This window comes from Solea solea, chromosome 16, assembly GCF_958295425.1.
Source record: "Solea solea chromosome 16, fSolSol10.1, whole genome shotgun sequence".
Lineage (NCBI taxonomy): Eukaryota > Metazoa > Chordata > Actinopteri > Pleuronectiformes > Soleidae > Solea > Solea solea.
This window is the reverse complement of record NC_081149.1, coordinates 17328912-17348241: the sequence shown is the minus strand read 5'-3', so window position 1 is coordinate 17348241 and position 19330 is coordinate 17328912. Positions and strand designations below refer to the sequence as shown.

The 19330-nt window shown below is 41.1% G+C and overlaps 1 protein-coding gene across 3 annotated transcripts in view; it reads right to left on the bottom strand.

The window, feature by feature from the left end:
- Positions 1–17085, bottom strand: part of cacna1ia (calcium voltage-gated channel subunit alpha1 Ia) — a 64721-nt gene extending 47636 nt beyond the window's left edge. For all 3 annotated transcript variants that reach the window (XM_058652608.1, XM_058652609.1, XM_058652610.1), the window contains exons 1-4: positions 16974–17085; positions 12304–12437; positions 8069–8166; positions 3991–4150 (exon numbers count right to left, since the gene is read on the bottom strand). In XM_058652608.1, coding sequence (XP_058508591.1) covers positions 3991–4150; positions 8069–8166; positions 12304–12437; positions 16974–17063 — 482 coding nt within the window. In that variant the 5' untranslated portion in view covers positions 17064–17085. The remainder of the gene's footprint in view (positions 1–3990; positions 4151–8068; positions 8167–12303; positions 12438–16973) is intronic.
- Between the last annotated feature and the right edge of the window lie 2245 nt (positions 17086–19330).

Below are 19330 nucleotides of genomic sequence, written 5' to 3'. Positions count from 1 at the left end.
TAAACATGCTGTCACGCACAGCTGTTGACCTTATTAAGCTATTAAACAGACACCACATACAGTATCCGTGTTTGAGAGTGAGACAAACGCCTGATCCAGCAGTGAATTAGCGAACACTGCCTTAAAGCCAGAGGAGCAAACCAAAGGCATGCTGACAGGTATGAACAACGTAAAATGGTGGGGTCGCTAGTTGGTCAGAACAAGACAAAATGAGTTTCAGGCAAAATCAAGCAACACCTCTGTTTTACATGACGTAAAAGGTGTTTATTTACAGAAACTCGTAAGTCAAAAAAGTGTATTTTGTAGCCACACCGCCTATGTTTTTCATTTTGTTTGCTCCTGTCTGGAAACGGGTCAGGTGGGTTAAAACCAATGCATCTATTATGAAAACCCCTACAAAGTCCTGGTGAAAGTGTTCCAAACAGCTTTCAGTGCGTTATATATATTTTTTTTGCTCTATTTTCATTCAAACCGTTGCCTCCAGTGTCTCAGACTTATACGAACGAGAAAGAAATGAAATATTTAGCAGCCATTCCGATGAATTCTACCAATGTTTTACTCAATGCTCCCCATCGTCTTTTATAAAATAAAATAAACAATATTTTATTCAGCTTCAGGATCCAGGTAAACAACAGGAAAATCAAGTTCAGATTTGTTTAATTCGGTAGCAATAAGATACATGGCTTTGGAAGAGACTAATTGCTCGGTTCTCATAGCAGAAAGAATGAAACAGGAGCAGTTCTGTGCTGCTGCCCTGATTAATCTACTGAACACACGAGCATAACAGGATTGGGACTTATTGGTGAAGATAAACATCAGTCACTCTCTGAGATGCAAAATTATCTTTACTAGTGTACATTTTTAATGAGTGCCAAGAAGTCACTAGAGGGGAGCTATGAAATGAGGTCCATGTACCTTGTCTGAGACCAAAAAAAAAAATGAGACTGCCCTCTCTCCATGTGCACATGAGGATCTTTGGGTAATGTGCCATCAAAAATACAGGCACAAACTAAATGAAGATGGTATTTACTCGGCTAACTAAGCAACTGACAAGCACATCATTGGAGATGAGTGTTTAGCTAGAGACAATTTGTTTGATCATGTAAACTAAGGCGGGGCAGATTGAGTGAGTGTGAGCGAGTGAGTGAGTGAGTGAGTGAGATTCCTGTCAAATGTAATAACATACATTTTACAGTTAAGAAAATGTGACTGGTTGACACGATCTGAAGATCCATCCATCATCTTTCCGTCATTACTCCCATCCGTCAACCCTATGATCTACTCATCTACCCATCTATCTATCCATCTATCCGTCCATCTGTACAACCATTCGTCCTTCTGTGTGTGTGTGTGTCTGTTGACCAAAATAGACCCTCTCCATCAATAGGCCCATTACTGAACACACACACACATACACTTCAGGTCAGTTGACCTTCACCATTTACAAATCACACTCTCTCCGTTTATCACAGGCATCAACCCTTCTTTTTCTCACATTTTTTTCACAGCACTTTTTCTCTGAGTGTATCCGTCTCCTGTCATTTTCTTCTGCCTTCTGCAAAAGGAAAAACCGGTGAAGGAAAACCCTGTGAACTGCATGCACTGCTTACCCTGAGCGACTTGCCTGCAACATACGGTATAAGCACATTTGTATTGTCCTTTCTCTTTGTGTTTTAAACAGACCCTCTTCATCTTTTTACACACTTTCCTCCTCTCATTTGCCGATGTTGAGACATTTTGTTAATCCTCTAATTGCTCTTATTCTTCCTTCTTTCTTTAATATTGTCACCACTCCTCAAACTCCTCTCAACTACACTCATCTCCCCCTTTCCTTTCCTCTCTAATTCTCTTGATCCTATCTTGTCTCCTTTGGTCAATACCATAAATAGATAGTGCTGACATGCATAGGAGCAGAATCGCCCATTTTACCTCAGAACCACTCGCACAACACATGTATGCTCGCTAATTCCCGGATCGATAGTCAGGCCCCATGAGGCTGTACCACTTTCCACTGAGAATTGCATAAAAACCATGTATTGATTTGGCGGCAAAGCAAAGTTTACCGATATATAAGACGCACTGAGCTTGCAATAACTTACAGTAAGGATAAAGATTACACAATTCCGTTTCAATTGACTGATGATAGAGATGCACATAAAACAAAAAACAGTAAATCAATGTTTTCAGCAGCATTCACAATGGTCCTTTTTTTTTTTTTTTTAAATAGTCCTCAGAGGGGAGAGGGATAAAGACATAGGGGGAGAAAAAGAAAGAGAAAACCCATATCAGAGTAGTGGGGCATGAATGAAGGCTGTTGTCCCCCTGCTGGTGCCTTGGCAGTGAACAGCATGAGACCACACCTGGCATCACACTGAGAAAACACCTGCCAATGAGAAGCGAGGCAGAGGGAAGAATCAACGCTAGAGCAACGGAGAAAAGGCACAAAGTACGAGCCAGCATATTAAAATAGATATGGTAAAAGGAGGAGGAACAGAGAGCAACAGGGGACAAGTTCCTCTTCAAATTAAAAAATGTCCTTTGAAGTGCCACTGGCCCGCTCTCTGGGAGCATTAGTACAACATTTGTTTTGTCATAAGGAAGCTAAGATGTGTCTCCATAGTCACTCAGGAACTGTATATAAAAGAAGCTAAAGACAATTAACAGACTATACATCCATGCCACTATGTGTTCATCCAAAACTTGGATTTGGAGAGCAATTATCTGTGTTGAGATGGGTGTGTCATCTTACACACACACCTGAAAATGTATTTAACATGATCATTCAGGTACAGGTAACTGAATCTGTCCTCTGCAGTTGTTTGCTATCTTTCAGAAAGTACGATAAATAAGAAGCAACAATGGTGAAATAGAACAAGGATTAAATGGAGCCTTTTGGTCACAGCTGATAGTCCAGTTGTGGCTGGTAACAATCAGTCTGAAAGCAAATGCAGGTAACTGTGTCTGAGTCTGGTGGACTGCAGGTGTATCAGGACAAAACAACACAGTAGTGTGGATGTGGCCTGAGATAGGGAAAGGACCTGCTAATTGGAGTCTTGGTCAAAAAAAGGATTGAGTGGATTAAGACACGGGGAGATAAAATAAGGGAGGATGTAACGCTGCACTTGACAGGGATTTTTATTCCACTCCATTGTAACCTCTAAGAGCTAATCTTAGCCCTTCACTTAGCATAACAGTCCTCATGCTCAAGCTCAAGGACCCTTCTAATTAAGTACTCAACACCCAAGACAAACCTGCATAATATGCTTATATATACAAATAATAATACTGTTTAAATGCCCTCAGTTCAGTACAGGATTGCTTACTATTGTATGTTGTTAGAGTTTATCTAACAACTTACAGTAAGCACATGACTTTATTTCCATAGAGGTTATTGGAGTTTGAATGTCAACTTTAAAGTGAGGACAAAGCAGGCAGGACAGTGCTGGCTGACACATGTCCCCTTTCATGTGGCAATAAATATGTCATTAGTATAAACTGTGTCAGCGTTTCCAGCCACGGCACGGAGGCACAGAGCAAGTATGCATGGCTTATACACACACACACACACACACATCAGAGGCACATGCCTTTCTAGTGAGCTGATGCCAGCACAAAAGAAGGAAACTGAGAGAATGCCATGAAATCAAGGAGTGAACACTTGAGAATGTCACTCACACAGACACAATCACAGTGGGAGATGCCGCCCTGTATGGTCATAAATATGGAGGCATGAAGCTAAGAAACTAGAAACTAAAACAACTCTTAATCTCACACTAGAAGCGACACTGCTGCTTTGTAGCTGTGGAAAGAAAGTGAAATCCATGTGGAACTAGTTAGCCACTGTATATTTGATGTAAATGAAGTACCACTATAACATGATACAATTGAGAAAAATCTTAGGCATGCTGATTCATCATCGTAACGTTAACTCCAAATATTGGTCGTGTTTGCTCGTCTGAAAGACTGTGTTGTGTTGAATGCTGAACTCACAGGGTGAAGTTCTCCTCGGGGTAGCAGCGGTTCCTCAGTAGCCCCGCCCACAGCTGCACGCCGATAATGCCGAAGATGAAGAAGACGAAGAAGCAGAGCAGCAGCACGTTGCCCAACATGGGCAGAGTGTCGAGCAGCAGGTTCACCAGGATCCGCAGACCTGTCAGACAATCAATAATAGATTATCACGGCTTTGCGTAACCCTGGATTGAACTCACAGAATATTCTGCGTACTGCACGTCCACAGAGGCGCCAGCATTTATGCTTGGAGATTTTGCAGAAGAAACTTTCAAGGTAAAATGTAGTATCGCATTTAGACACACAAAGACACACATCTAAAAAAGTAAAAAAGGCACCCATTGAACACAGAAGAGTAATTGGGCAATTTGAGGTCTCATTCGTGATTAGATGAAAAGTAATTGCAGAACTGCAAGCGAATAATGATGACCTTATCACCTGTGGCTGACACATTAAGACATATTAAGATGGTGATTAGTGACATAACGACAAGTGATTGAACTAACGAGAGAGAGAGAGAGAGGGGTGACACCTATGAAACCACAGCAACCCCATACGGACACCTGAGAGGTGTGTGTTCATTTGTGTTTTTCAGAAGTGCTGGGATTCATGAATGACAGCTCCACAGTAGGTTAATATGTCATGAAGACAACAGTGTATCAGAACTGCCAACATACTGACTGACAGGTGAGAAGCTGAGTGACATGCGAGAGGAAGAGCGAGCGACAGCAGCGACAACAACGTTCCCATGTGTAGATGATGTTTGCAGGCGGGATGCAAACACCTGTAGTTTACTCACATACACAAATCTATGTCAGCACAAATATTGAGAGTATATATATCTATATATAGATATATATAGATATATTGCTTGGTGCTAGGTTGACCCAGGCACCAGCCCTGAATGTTCTGAACAAATCTGATCTTGACAAGGTCCATCCATATTCTTCAGTGGTGAACACCAAACTCAGTAAAATGTCCAGACTCAATCTTACACTAATTTTTCTGAGTTCACGTCTGTGCTACAATGAATCGGCCCAGTCTGCACCTTTTTTACTAAACTTCTGTAATGTTCATATTGATTTGTTGTTCAGTCCTGAGTGTGCGGAGGCTCAAAGATCAGTGAATTGCAGATTACCAGGGCATTAATGTGTAGACCTTTTTTTTTTTTTCGATTACAAAGTAGAAAACAATCAAAATCAAAAGTTTGCAATTTATGGAAATTGTATCACAAGAGCGCGGAGTTCCTCCTCCACTGGCTAATTCATCTCGCCAACTTCTATTATATGGAGAGCAGTAGTGTTGCTGGTGTGTATGTGTCTCTGGTGGCGGCTGGAGGCGAGTCTAAATGTGTTTGTTCCCCAGGGTCCTTGTCATTAGGCCACTGTTCCATTAGGCCTAATTGGGTGAAGAGAGGGAGAGATGGATGAAGGAAGAGAGAGGGTGAGCGTGGATGAGACGGGGCCTGAGGGTGTGCTGGAAAATGGGAGGCGGTAGGGAAAGAAAGAAAGAAAAAATGGATAACAAACAAAACATTGAGAAATTGAGAAACAGTGTATTTTTTTCCCATCTTTTTTTGTTTGGTCCCTTTTTCCTCCTCCTTTTCCTCTCCGCACCATCTCTCTCCTCGCTGCACCAGTTTGCCAACTGTTCTTGGTGTCCCCAGATAAAGATGGATGCCTCCCCTTACACCACAATGGCAACACATTTACAGCTACCTGCCCATGGTCCTCTCTTCTCTTTCCTTCTCCTGTTCCCTTTATCGGTTCAGTTTCTACAGTTTGTGTTTGTCTGTCTTACTCCTGTTCTGTCTAACACTTCCTCTGTCTCACACCAATTTCATCAAAAAAGTTTAACACAACCACATGCCATTTTGTTGGAGGGTTACAAATTGAGGTTTGTGTGAGGTCAGGATTTGCTCATGTGCTCCCTGTGTATCTGTGGACACAGTCGCAATCTAACAACACAAAGAACAAATAGCTCTATCCCCGTGTTTCCTCACCTCTAATGGGGTCATGGGTAGGGGATGGAATCTGGCTACCTCACACTCATTACATGCCCCTAACTGACAACAAAGTAAACAATAACACTCAAAGTACAGAGAGAGAGAGAGAGCGTTTACTGTACAAACACAGGAAATGGAAGTAGTAGAAAGAGCGGGCTCATGCACAATATATGTGATATGCTAACAAACCCATGCATGCATGTGCTGTGATAAGTAATCAGCTCCAGAAAAAAACAGATTTCTTTACAAATCGTGTACTTGTCCTTGCACCCACTATCTTCTCATTACACCAACTGAACAGTGATGCAATTAACGTCCATATTTTATCAGAGCTGCTATGGCTGTCTGACAAATTGGAGTTTCTTCACTGATGATGACTTCACCTGGAGAGCATCTCAATCAACGCGTGTAGAAAAGTGACATTAATTCCAACACTGAAGGCACAGAAGAAGAAATTTGCATTTGCATTTGTTTGTGTCACAAATATTGTGTTGAAACAAAGACGGGGGTTTCCGCAGAAGGGCTTGAAAGCATGCTGAAAGAAAATGTATCTGTATCAACTCTATTTCCTCATTTCTATCTGAACCTTAACATCCTATATGTACCTTAATGTTCTTAATTATTCGGGATCACTCTTATTCACTCTCGGGAACACAATTTTTATATATATATATATTTTATATATATATATAGGGTGGAATCAAATTGCAACAACTGGAAATGTAGTTAGACTTGGTGCTGATGGATCCACTCAGGCATGCAAAGCCAATTGGAGCACAATGCAGGAAACCCCCCTATGAGAGTGAGCCCAAGCAAGACATTCTAAAATATTTGAACCTTTTGAACCTGACAATCTAGAATGGAGGAGGCTGGGATGGAGGCCGACCAAGCTTTTCCTGCAGCAGCAGTGTGAGGCAGCATTGGTGTAGCAAGGAGTACATGAGAAATGACTATGGTTATTCAAATGGAGTGGCTGTGATCAGAGCATGACTAATAGATTCAATAGCTGGCCGTCAGCTGATTACATCTGGGTCGTATGAGTACTGCATTAACTAGCACAAGGCTTCATTTAGTGCATTTATGCAGCTCTGAAATGAACTGTATAACTGCTCTGCCCTATAGATCTGTGCATCCATTTTTTGTCGCCTTTTTACAGTTTCCCTCTTGAAAAAACTTGCAATTACTTTCCACATTTTACTTTCCTACAGTATCTGTCCCCACGGTCCAAAGTGAATTAGGCAATGTGATTTTTGTGCGATCAGCTCCATTTGCTGCAGACTCTTTCATTATTACTTAAAAGTGGATGAGACAGTCAATCGCAGTGAGTGTAACTTATTCAGGAAAAGTTTCAACGTTTATGTGGTTTGTTTAATCCAAGATGATAATGCAGGGAGAAGGAACTCGGGGTCATCTGACAAGGACAGAATGTCTGTGTCCATGTTTATCACTGCAGTGGGAGAAAATGTTTGTCAATAAGAACATTCTGAAAATGGCTTCTCTGCAATTTTAATAATCACTAGACATGCATCGGTAAAAAAAAATGTAGATTTATAGCTACTTATCTAAATCGCCATTACCCACAATTACCATTAGCTGTTAATGCTTGGCTAACAGCTAAAGTGCTATAACTTAGAGATGAGACCAGGTTAAGACTAGCTTGGGGCAGCTAATTGGTGCTTACAATGATTGAGTCGACAGTTTGAGCAGCAGGACGGAGAGATCAATAGAAGTTAAAAGTTTCACCAAGAACTGAGTTGTAGATGAAATGAGCAAAGTTGTGGTCATGGCCTGATCAGTGAAGCAGCATTAATTGTTTGGGAATGTGATAAAGATGTGACTTTAGGCCTGAAAAGGCTGCGTGGTTAAGAACAACATCTAAGCTTAATGATCCCCATGGTAAAAGACTTGGCATAGGCATGTACCAAAAAGGCAGAGAAGTAATACAGACTGACAGATGCCCACAGGGACATGGATTAAGGACAGTTGCAATGTGCAAGAGCATGACAGCACATGTATAGGTGTCATTTGTAAACACAGAATCTTAAATGATCTCACTTGGCACCCTGTTGATGGCTTTGAGAGGCCGTAGAACCCGCACTGTCCGGATCGCCGACAGGTTAATATTCTGCAGGTCCAGAGAGTATTCTATCATCCTGGTTAAACAGAAAAAAAGAGAGACAAAATGAGGAATAAAGAACAAAACAGAATGTCATTTTTCTGTAGTTACCCAGCTGAGCTACTTGTTCAAAATATGAGATTTAAAAGGCTCCAGCTGGATGAGAGAGCCCTCATGATTCAACAACATCGGCCATTTTATCGTCTATTCTCACCTGTCCCCTCCTAAAGCTGTGTGAGTCTCAGCAACAGTGGCGGGGGGTAGAGTGACAAAGCATCAAACGGGGAGAATAACATGAAAGAGAGGTGTAGAGCAGAAAAAAAAGAGAGGGGGGGAAACATAGAGGGATTCATTCTGTTGCCTCCAGGATGTTGTAGCTTAGTCAGAGCCTGGCATCTGTAAGATGTTTGTCCCCTAACCACCCAAACCTCTTTCACAGGAGAATGGCCACATTTCTCCGTGTGTGTGTGTGTGTCTGTGGAGTGAGTGTAGGTTCGCCACACTCACACATCCACACAGAAGTGGGTGAATGGGTTCTACAGCACACGTATGTGTGATAAACAAGAACATAAATGCCACCAAGTGTCATCAAAAACTGTGCCAAAGCAGTTTGCTGAGATGGCCTCAAGCTATGGGGAGGCAGGATATGTTGTATGACCAATCATTGGGCAGTATGTAGAGATTAGATTAGAGATAGATTAGATTGGATTAGATTAGAGATATTAGATTAGATAGAAAGCTAGATTAGAGATAGATACATTAGATTAGATGATGGAAAGATTAGATGATAGATCAGATAGATAAAATTAGATAGATTAGATGATAGATTAGATAGATTAGATGATCAATAGATTAGATGAAAGATAGATTTGATACATTAGATAGATAAAATGAAAGACAGATTAGATTAAAGATAGATTAGATTATAGATAGATTAGATACATTAGATAGGTAAGAAAGACAAATGAAAGTGGAACCTTCAGCAGAAATGTTAGAAAGGGAGTCAGACAATAAATGGAATCAAACTTGTGTCAATATCATCAGAGCATTTCAGACATGTTGATATTTCATTGGGTAAACTTTCATGTTTCAATAACTTCCAAAAATGTTGAGAATTCAACAATCAGGTGATGACACTTTTCCAGCCACACCGCAGCTTTAAGTCTGCATAGAAATATTGTGCCCGAGGCTAAGGCGTTGTTGGGACTCTCACAGAGACAGACTTCTGAACCATGTCATTTACAATAATGTGATACTTTATTGATCCCACAGGAAAGCTCTTTCCATTTGCCCTTCTCTGCAGCGCGCAGTCATCAGCAGAGCTGCACCCCAGTGCGCAGTAGAGCTGGATTCCTTGTTGTAACAAGGGTTTGAACTGTTGTACAGCTGACATTCTACAAAACACTAACATTTTATTCATGTCCTATGAAATATTTAAAAGCACCATAAATTTGTAGGCATGAGCGGGTGCTACATCACACTTTCAGGTGCAATTGTTACACCCGTTGGACACGTGGAAGCGGCCTAATGCTGCTGCTCTTACAGTAAAGCTCATTTTCAGACCAATTTTGCCGTCCCCGTGGAGAAACGCCGCACAGCAGCTTGATGAATGTCACAGTGTAGAGAAGTTCATAACAGTTGTTTTGGGGCCAGGCGTTTCTTTCCAGCTGAGTGTAGGGGTGTTATTACAACCTACCTCAAACATAATAGTATCTGTCTGAGTTGTAATGACTTGATGAAGACTGCTGAACTGAGCAGAAGACTAGAATGCCCGGGGACTTTTGAAGCAATTAAAAATCTCCACGTTCCTTTCTTAGTGAGGGTGAGTGATAAATGCCGAGATAGACGACACCTACGAAGCACCCGAATGAAAAGAAACAAAGAACACAGAATCACAAGTGAATCCTGCATATGTGGGTCGAAAGACATGTGTGTCTTTTTTGCACACACACACACACATACTCTACGCAAGCTACACTTCCTGTAGACATCAGTCAGGATGTTGTGTTTTGATGGGTAATTAGTGAGTTGCTGCGAGCATTGTTTTTGTGTTTTTCACATTTTTGCATGTGACGCACCTTTATCTCATTCATGCATTTAAGTCTGTGTGTGTGTGTGTAGCACGGGCAGACCTCAGGGCATTTTGAACATGACAGAATTAATGAAGAGTTATAAAATCTGACAGCTTGATCTATTCCCTCTTCAAAGTTACAGTTGACATTCTGTGTAAGACAAAAACAAAAAAGATCAAATAAATGTATGAATAACAGAAGAAACACAAGTGTTGCCCTTTTATGGAATACTTTGTGAAAAGCTAACCACTGCAGTGCTGTCTCATCCAGTCCAGGTTAAACGCTTCCACAAACCATATTAAGCTTTCCGTTTCTTTACATCAAAAAAAGATAATCGAGGGTGTCTCTGCACGGTTGAGAGAAATACAACTCTTCCATATACTTGCTAAGAAGGAGTCTTTCATCATTTATTACGATACGTATGAAAAGAGACAGACTATCATGCTTTATCCCTGGATCAAGAATCTCTCCTAACACACGATGAGACATGCTATGATTGTTTTTTCTCTATTGCTAGGGAAGAATAACCCTCAGTGCAGTTGATTATGCTGAAATAATCAATACAATATACAGGATGTCAAATAAAACAGACTCTAATGTGTCAGGTAGGGTTAATTCAGCAAAAGCATCTGAGCCTGTTCATCCTAGCATGTGAAAAAGAAAGAGAGAGAGAGAGGGAGGGAGGGAGGGATGGAGGGCAGAAGAGGGTCAGAGAGCAGGGTGGTGTCCATGGGCAACAAATATGGAGCTCAGTGCAGACAGTCTGCAGTGTCTAGTGAGGCTGGCATTGCCCTCTGCAATTAGCCTAGACGCTAATCTAATGGATGCTATGAGGAAATCGAAGACCACGGTGTTCACATCAAAGCCTACAAAACAGACACTTACACAGATCAAATAAACTCAAAAATGCATACACTGAGAGACTGTAAGCTGTGTTTGTGTAGGTCCATGTCACAAACACACACACACACACACACACACAAATCATGAGCATCCACTGGGTATAAACAGATTCTGCTCAAATGAAGATTAATGTCCTTCCACCTGCCCTGGTAAGTCTGTTGCTCTACCTTCCTTTGTCTGCTAATACACCAGCCTCTCTCCAGACACACACACACACACACACACACACATTGGTTTTATCACCCATGTCTGAGCCTCTCATTTCACTTTGTTCACAGCAGGTGTTTCAGCAGGTGTGTTTGCTTTTGTTTGGTGCACATGCATCCATTGAGTGCAACACCAGCAGCACCAGCAGCACCACATGTGATGGATATTTTTGTGAAGTTATACTTGCACAACACACATATGATCATGTGTGTGTGTGTGTGTAAGTTATTTTGGGCACGAAGGAGTTCATGTCAGCTGGGATCACCAGTTTCCATCATTAATCCCTAACTTTCTTTCTTTTACTGCCTCTACCAAACAATTTCACCACATTGTTAATGCCAGTTACTTGAGTGGATGGATTTAAATTGTCAAGTACAAGTGTTTATTCATTCATAGTAATATTCACATTTGAAAGAAATGCATGAAAAGCATAGCTCTAGATTTTTAGTTTCAGTCAGACATAAGACAAACAAACAAGGATGTTTGTCCCAGGATGTTAACAGGAAGTCATGTGGACCGACAGGTTAATCTCACACGATTAGACGGTTTGGTGATCAACCTGCATCATCAGTCACAACCAGACTTACAAAAGGTAAATGTGAGAATGTCTGGTGTGAAGGAATCTCTGCATTTACAGCATTTGACAGCTTTATTAAGCTTAAGAGCTTAGTCAAAAACTGACATACAAATGTAGATAATTTAAGCAGGAGTTGAGACTGGTTGAGGGTATTACTGTCAGACTGCAAGTTCTATGGGCTGCTTCCTAAACCTTCAATACAGAGCACGTTCAGATTTTTCTTTTTAAGAAAATTAACAAATGCAGTCATGAACTTCTTTCCTCTTTATGACAGGATAAAAAAAAGTTATTGAGTCATTTTACCATCTCTTGCGTTGAATCCAATAACAAAGGCTGCGGCAGCTCTTTCCTCACATCACACACACACTGCACTGCATATGCATAATTAACGCTGATTATTAATATAGTTGCTTACCCGGTCATGACAATGAAGAAGTCCAGTCTGTTCCAGGTGTCTCCCAGGTAACAGCGACGCCCAAAGATCCCAAGAGCCACCATCTTTATAACCATCTCCAGCGCGAAGAAGATGTAGATGAACGCATCAAAAGCCTTCGAGAGGAGGGAGGAAAATTAAGTTGAGGGAAAGTAAGCAAAAGACGACAGACTACGCGTTTGACATGTCTGTTGTCGTCTCATGTGTAATCATGATGTGGTCAGTGTCTGGTCGTCTCTGGTGAGAGCAAATTGTCTGGAATATTCAAAAACAATGATTAATTAGTTTTTTTACAGTGAAGCTTTAGGAAAACACAGCAGACAATGAGAGACTGTGAAACAATGTGGCCCAAAGCTCACAGAATCATGAGCCGTCTTTCACAATTAAAATACAGTACACTCTTTAAGTGTGACACCCTCCCATCCCAATTAAAAATTTGATTCTGTCCAACTGTCCTTGGAGACAACGCACACTGACAGAAGGATAGAGAAGGGCACGGTGGTTAGCGTCAGATACAGTGTTGCTGTTAACATAGTAAAATGACAACCTAAACAAGGTAAAAAAATATATCAAGGTCAAACCTCAAAAAAACTAATCACAAACGTGACAGTGAGACAGATGAGCTCATGTCTCTGCCACGCCCTGCTTACATTATTATGTTCAGATCACTAAACCCTCCATTATGTTTTCAGAAGGAAACTATTTACAAGCGCTTTGCCCAAGGTTGCACAACTGTGTTTGCCGTCTGTCGTGATGCATTATTCCAACCACATACTATACAACCTGAGCTGCTTGTGTTGACATGGAGATTTCCAGACTTCCTGGACATAGGTCCAAATCCTGTATTTCTCATCTAATCCCATGCTGACAGTGGGCAATTTGGCTTTTTGATGATGACAGGGGCTTTTGTTTGTTTCATCCACATCCTGCATGTACAAACATGCAATTCTATAATATAGCAGTTTCAAATAAATTGTACATACATGTCAGCTAAGCAAAAATGAGAGAACGTCTACCCATCTCAAGTGCTTTTCAATAATCTTCATATACCAGCAGCTGGTAGTGGATTAATTTACTCATATTCTGAATGCAACAACATGCTCCTGCTGGAGAAACGCACAGATTAGCAATGACAGGAAACAGTTTCCAGCCATGCACAATCCCAGTCGAGTGGATAAATGTGTGGTAATGGTGTGGATTTCTTATGTTGCAGCAGTACACGTGGCACCGGTGGTTGTGTTTTGTTAAAGTAGAAATGTCAAGAGGGTTGAACAGCTATTTTCTCTCTCACACCGTGAGTGTTATTTGTTATTTAGACGAATCTTTAACTGCAGCTTTTTCTCCGGCGTGAACCTGGTTTGCGATGTAATGCATCTGAAGGTGACATGAATCCCACCCCTGCTCATTCACACACACACACACACACACACACCGCAGACACCATACAGAGCCGGCAGTGTGTTTAAACGATGTCTTGATAAATAATGCAGCGAGCATGCTTCACATGTAATCTGACATTGGCTGCACCAGACAGATCCCTGTTGCTCTCCGTGCTGAGTGAATGGGGAATGAATTCATCGCCGTCATTTGTCACAACTGCCGGTTTCCTCTTCAGTCAACCCATCAGGTTTCATCTGCGACTTGATTTGTAAAGAGGTTGAGGCTGTCTTGAGGTGGGCAGTTTCGTGATTTGAAATAGGAGCCGAGCTGGGGACTACTTCATGTGCTGTCACTGTGCCACTTACTTGGCAGGAGGAGAGGATGTGGCAAAGTAGGTTATCAGGACTGTGATGGCACCATTTAAACTAAAGTAATGTATGTGGTTCCTTGTCTACTTGAGACTGACAAGACATTCATTTCTCACCTCACTTAGGTACAGATTGCATCAACTGCAGCTTGTGGCTTGTTTGTTTCAAAACGCATTGTTTTCGGTTCTAACCGAGGTGTAGCGGATCAGATCAAAATGTAACCCCAACAAACGCTTATCTGAACTTATCCAAAGGGCATTTTTGACAATTATTGTGAGCCTTTTCCTCGAAGGAAGTGAGATGGGGATACTTTACTTCACAGAGGTCCAGAGGAGCATCTGAGGGCCACTCTTAACAATCTAAGCCCAGTCAGCAAAATCCCTGCTGTTACCATTAGCAACCACAAGAGCAGGACCCTCACACTACCTGGGGAGACAATGAGCTTATTAGAGAGACAAAGGATGGAGGAAGGGACAGAGAATTATGTGTGTAAGGAGTATGGGAACACCGGGGGGAGGAAGAGGGAGACAGAGGGTTAAGTGGGACGATGCGTTGTGCAGTTTCAAAACTGCAGTGATTGTACAATGAAGAGGGAAAAAAATGTAGATTTAGAAAACGCTGTCTTTCATCGACCAAAGTCTGGTCAGATTTCACAGTGGATGACGGTGCACACATTCAATGTCAAGTTAAAGATACATGGTAGTGACAGATGGTTGCAGAAATTCCCTCCAGTGTATCACACTGCCAGTGAAAACATGTTAACGGGGAATACTGACATCTGTCTACTCTAGAATTGGACATATTTGACCGCTGTGAATCCGTACTGCTCCATTCTTTGGTTAACATTGTTGTGGAGAGAGATTCAAACTACAGCAGGGTTTCAAGACCAAAACAGAAAAGGAAATGTTTGTGCTTTTTTTAAAAATAAATAAATAAATAAATATTAATGTCAAATCAGTCACTGATATCATGCGTTTTGCATACGTGTGGAGTCAATGTCAGTTTGAGTGCCATTAAAGCAACACATACTTCATAAAATATGATATTCTGACATTACTACCCCTTTTTTTTAATCAAATAGTCAGTTTCTGATTCAACTTGCTGACACCATCATTTAAATAAAAATGCAATCACATTTTGAAGGAGGAATCACTGGTATTACAATCCACCATGGTGAGCTGAAGGCACGATTATGGCAGTACTAGATTAAAACAGCATATAAACTCAGATGCATTTTACTGTAGCCAGATTTCCGGTGTCAACAGACATTAAATCACACAACAAAAAACATGAGGCAGAATTAGCTTGGTCTTGTCACACCTGAAATTGAGTCTGCCAAATTTGCTGAGTGAAAAGCAATTACAATCCTAGAGGTGCACACAGAGGCCACAGCCAGTTGGCGAATCACCAAGTCAGCAACACTGGCCCGACAAGGATTACAAATGGACACAAAAGGAAATAATTAGCCAATTGGCAAATGAAAATACAATGCAGTACAACAATCTATATTCAAACATCAGCCTGCTGACTTCTTAATAAGACCCATTGATACTGATGATCACAGTGAAATAAAAAAGGTAAGCACATCAACCTCAATCATTTAGAAAACAATGACAATAGTAAAGTCTCCTTTAGCTGAGTTTGCATAATATCCAGAGGAATGAGGAAAGATGGATGAGCACCATTCGGTTTCCCCGAGTTTCAGGTTTCATGCTGGCTCACTGCGACGCTGCCCTGACTTACACGCGCTGTTACTGATCATTGTTAATTTGATCAGTTTTCCTGCTAAAACGTGTCGAAATGGCAGCTGTGCACGAAACCCACTGAAAAGGTAAGTCCGTCTTCACAGCTAAAAAGGCGATTTAAACAATAATGTGCTGCCTAATCTGTGTTGGATGCAGCACCTGTGGCAAAACAAACACAGGGATTTCAACATTTGTCAGGCGTGTTTTCATCGTGAGCTTATGAACTCTCATGTGACTCCACAAGACGACACTGCCAAAACAGCCCAATTAGGAATAAGCCACAATTCAATTAAAATGTTCTTGTTTGGAGCCAATTCTGCTTGGCTAGAGGAAAAACAGGCCAAAAACTACACAAAACTTTCCAAAGTTGTACTTATTACGAGCAAAAGTGTGCAAAAGTCGATTTTCCCACAAAATCACAGCAACAAATCTGCAACAAACTCACTTCAAATATATTAAATTATAAAACAGATATACAGTATATATATATGTATATATATACATATATATATATATATATACATATATACACACATATATATACATATACATGTATATACACATATATATATACATATACATATATAAATATATACACAATAAAGCGGGAGGATTATGCTGACCCTCATGCTGATTGGACAAGAGAATGATGAGTGTAACAGTGACATAAGCATGGACTAAAATAGCTAATGGCAAAATGTCAATGCAGTAGCTGGCGTCTGATCAGTACCTGGATCAACAAATAACATGAAAAGATACCTAAAAAAACACACACACACACACACACAAGCAGGAGCAGTTGGGATTTCATGCAAACTATTGTTTTATCTTATTTTTCTAGAGCAGAACTTATGTGTCAAAAGACTTTTTTTCATTTTAAGCAAAAAAATAAGAACAATTTCCCAGAAACAAGGCTTATTTTTTTTTGAAAATCAAATAACTTTTTTGCAGTGTACATAAAACCAACTAAACCCAAATTCCCCCGTTCAGAGAACAGGGACAATCATCCAAGAGGGAAACATCGCAGCTGCAGTGTGTCTGCATCGCAGTGAAAAGAAGTACGGTGAGTTTATGTCAAGAAAATTTCACTGTTTTGTCATTTCTTTTCATCATCATGCCGACATGCTGATGCTGCACACTCCCACGGTGTCTGCCTTACCTGCAGAATCTGGCAGCGGTCCGAGGTACAGTCGATGTTCTCACAAGGCTGGTACATGCCGAGTGTCACACAGTTGAGCAGGATCACCATGATGCTTATCCGCTCGAACCATGTATTGACAGGAGTGGGGTTAAGGAGCAGTGCTGCTTTGGAGAAGTACACAGTCATGAAAACAGTGTTTAATGCAGTGGTGGGATGAAGAGTGGTCAGACCTATGTGACCTCACCTACTCATCGTGGACCCGTGAAGGCTATAACTCATGGACTGACGCACTCTAATCAATCGATCACAACACTCACTCATACAACATAAATCATTTTGACTTGGAGAGGAAATATGAGGATGTTATCGTATTAAATCAGTAACATACTGCAGTGTTTTTAAGTGATATAAACCAGCATAGAACCTCTATCGCCCCCTGTGGATTTCTGAGTAATTACCAAAACAGTTTGTGGGCTCAAATACACATGCACACAGTGGGAGAGAGAAGAGAAAGACATGGCGCCGTCTGCTGATGTGGTGTTTCCACAGTACTTTAGGATGTAATGTGTTGTATATCTGTCTTTTTACTCATGGAAGAAAAAGTTAACTGGAGCTGTGTGGTGACGGAAACAGCAGCGGCCGTGATTTGCACATGCAGGCACCTGTTCCGGGAGAACTGATTATTAATGATTCAATACTGCACGAGCACCTTTGTACGAAACCAAAATAGTTTTTTGTGATGTGTGGAAAAAAATATATATGATTGTGAAGCTCTACTGAACACCCAGGTTTATTTTTAGCAGTAGAATCAACTTATGAAACTTCTCATGGCAAATTCTCGGCGTCTACTGCCGTCTTCCTCGTGTGCTTCTCGCGCATCGCCTGGAGTCGTGACGTAAAAATGTGCCACTCTGTGTGCAGCATGGGAGTGTTGTCAGAGATATGAAAACAAAAATCTTTTATACTGAAAAACACAGAGAGTCCCGTGGGGGCTTAATCAGCATTGTGACTCATTTTTTGAATGTAATAGACATTCATTTCTATTTAAATGTTACGCAGTACATCTTTAAACAGCACACACACTGCAAAGTCTTGGACCCAATCCCATTTTTAACCCAAATCTAAAAATCTATGTGATATGGCAGACATGACATGTTTTTGCCAAATATTCCAGAGACATGTCAGAAAACATCTGCAACGCCTGGGAATACGAGTGGACCACTTTATAATATGTAGGCTACAGGAGACCGCAAACAACTTTTGTTGTGGTTACTGTCGCTGCACAACGTCCTAACCAATGTGAGCTACACAGGGATTTAGCCTTTGTCTCATTAAATGAGGTTCAATTATTTACCTCAATTTGATGCAGAATAGTTTAAGACACCGGATTTCCTGTTCCTGTCCTCCCCCCCCCCCTTTCTTTAACTCGACTTGAATAATTTCTTCAATTTCTCCCAAAGGAGGGTTTTCTGTCTCCACTCTTGCAGCCTGTGGTTTTCATTCACCTGTCGTCTCTTTCCTCACCCGTCTTTCACTCTGGAAATATAAAACCCATTCTAAAGTTTGACAGTGCATGAAGCGGTACTCTCAGCGGTGTAGTGTGGTCTACTGTAGTAAGTACACTCTCGACAAGCTAATGCTTGCTAGAGACTTGTAGGAATAGAAAACTACCATAAACATCAGCAAAAGTAATAATGAATGTGCTGCTCCTCATTCACAGATTCACTCAAATCTGCTGATGGTGGGAGCAATGTTATGTTAATGTTAAGCTGCCATATTTTTGTTTGTTTGTCCATTTTCTGTGGACACATTTTCCTCTAAACGTGCTGAAGATTTGAGGCCAGGGTGTTTAAAGCGCTTGAAAGTGACACTTTCTTCTGTGACGCCTTGCCTGCTGTGCTTGAGCATGTCGAGTTTGGCCCACTTTAAACCCCATCACACAAAAAAAGCTACACACTCGTACTGTAGTAGCATGGGTTGCCAGACCCTCCAACACAATTTCCTACAAAAATCAGTGCACGCGTGATGAATTGTATTGTATTTAACTACTTTCCTAATGAAAATGACCAATGTCTGAGTGCAAGTTCTGACAAAAGAACAGTGTTGGTATGTATTTTGTAAGTGGTTATATGGAAACCCTGGCCCTATTGTAGCGCAAATACAACTTATACCTGTGTAGCGTGTGAACTGCACCACCGAGCACCCCCATACTCTCGACAGTTCTTGACAGTAGAGTGAGAATTTACATTCAGGCTAATGCTACAGCTACTATGTCGAGGTGTGTAAATCTACTTGACAGATCATTTTAAAGCAGCATATTTTCCAGAGGTATAATTCTCCACACTCGGATGTATCCATCCAGTCAGAGTTCATCC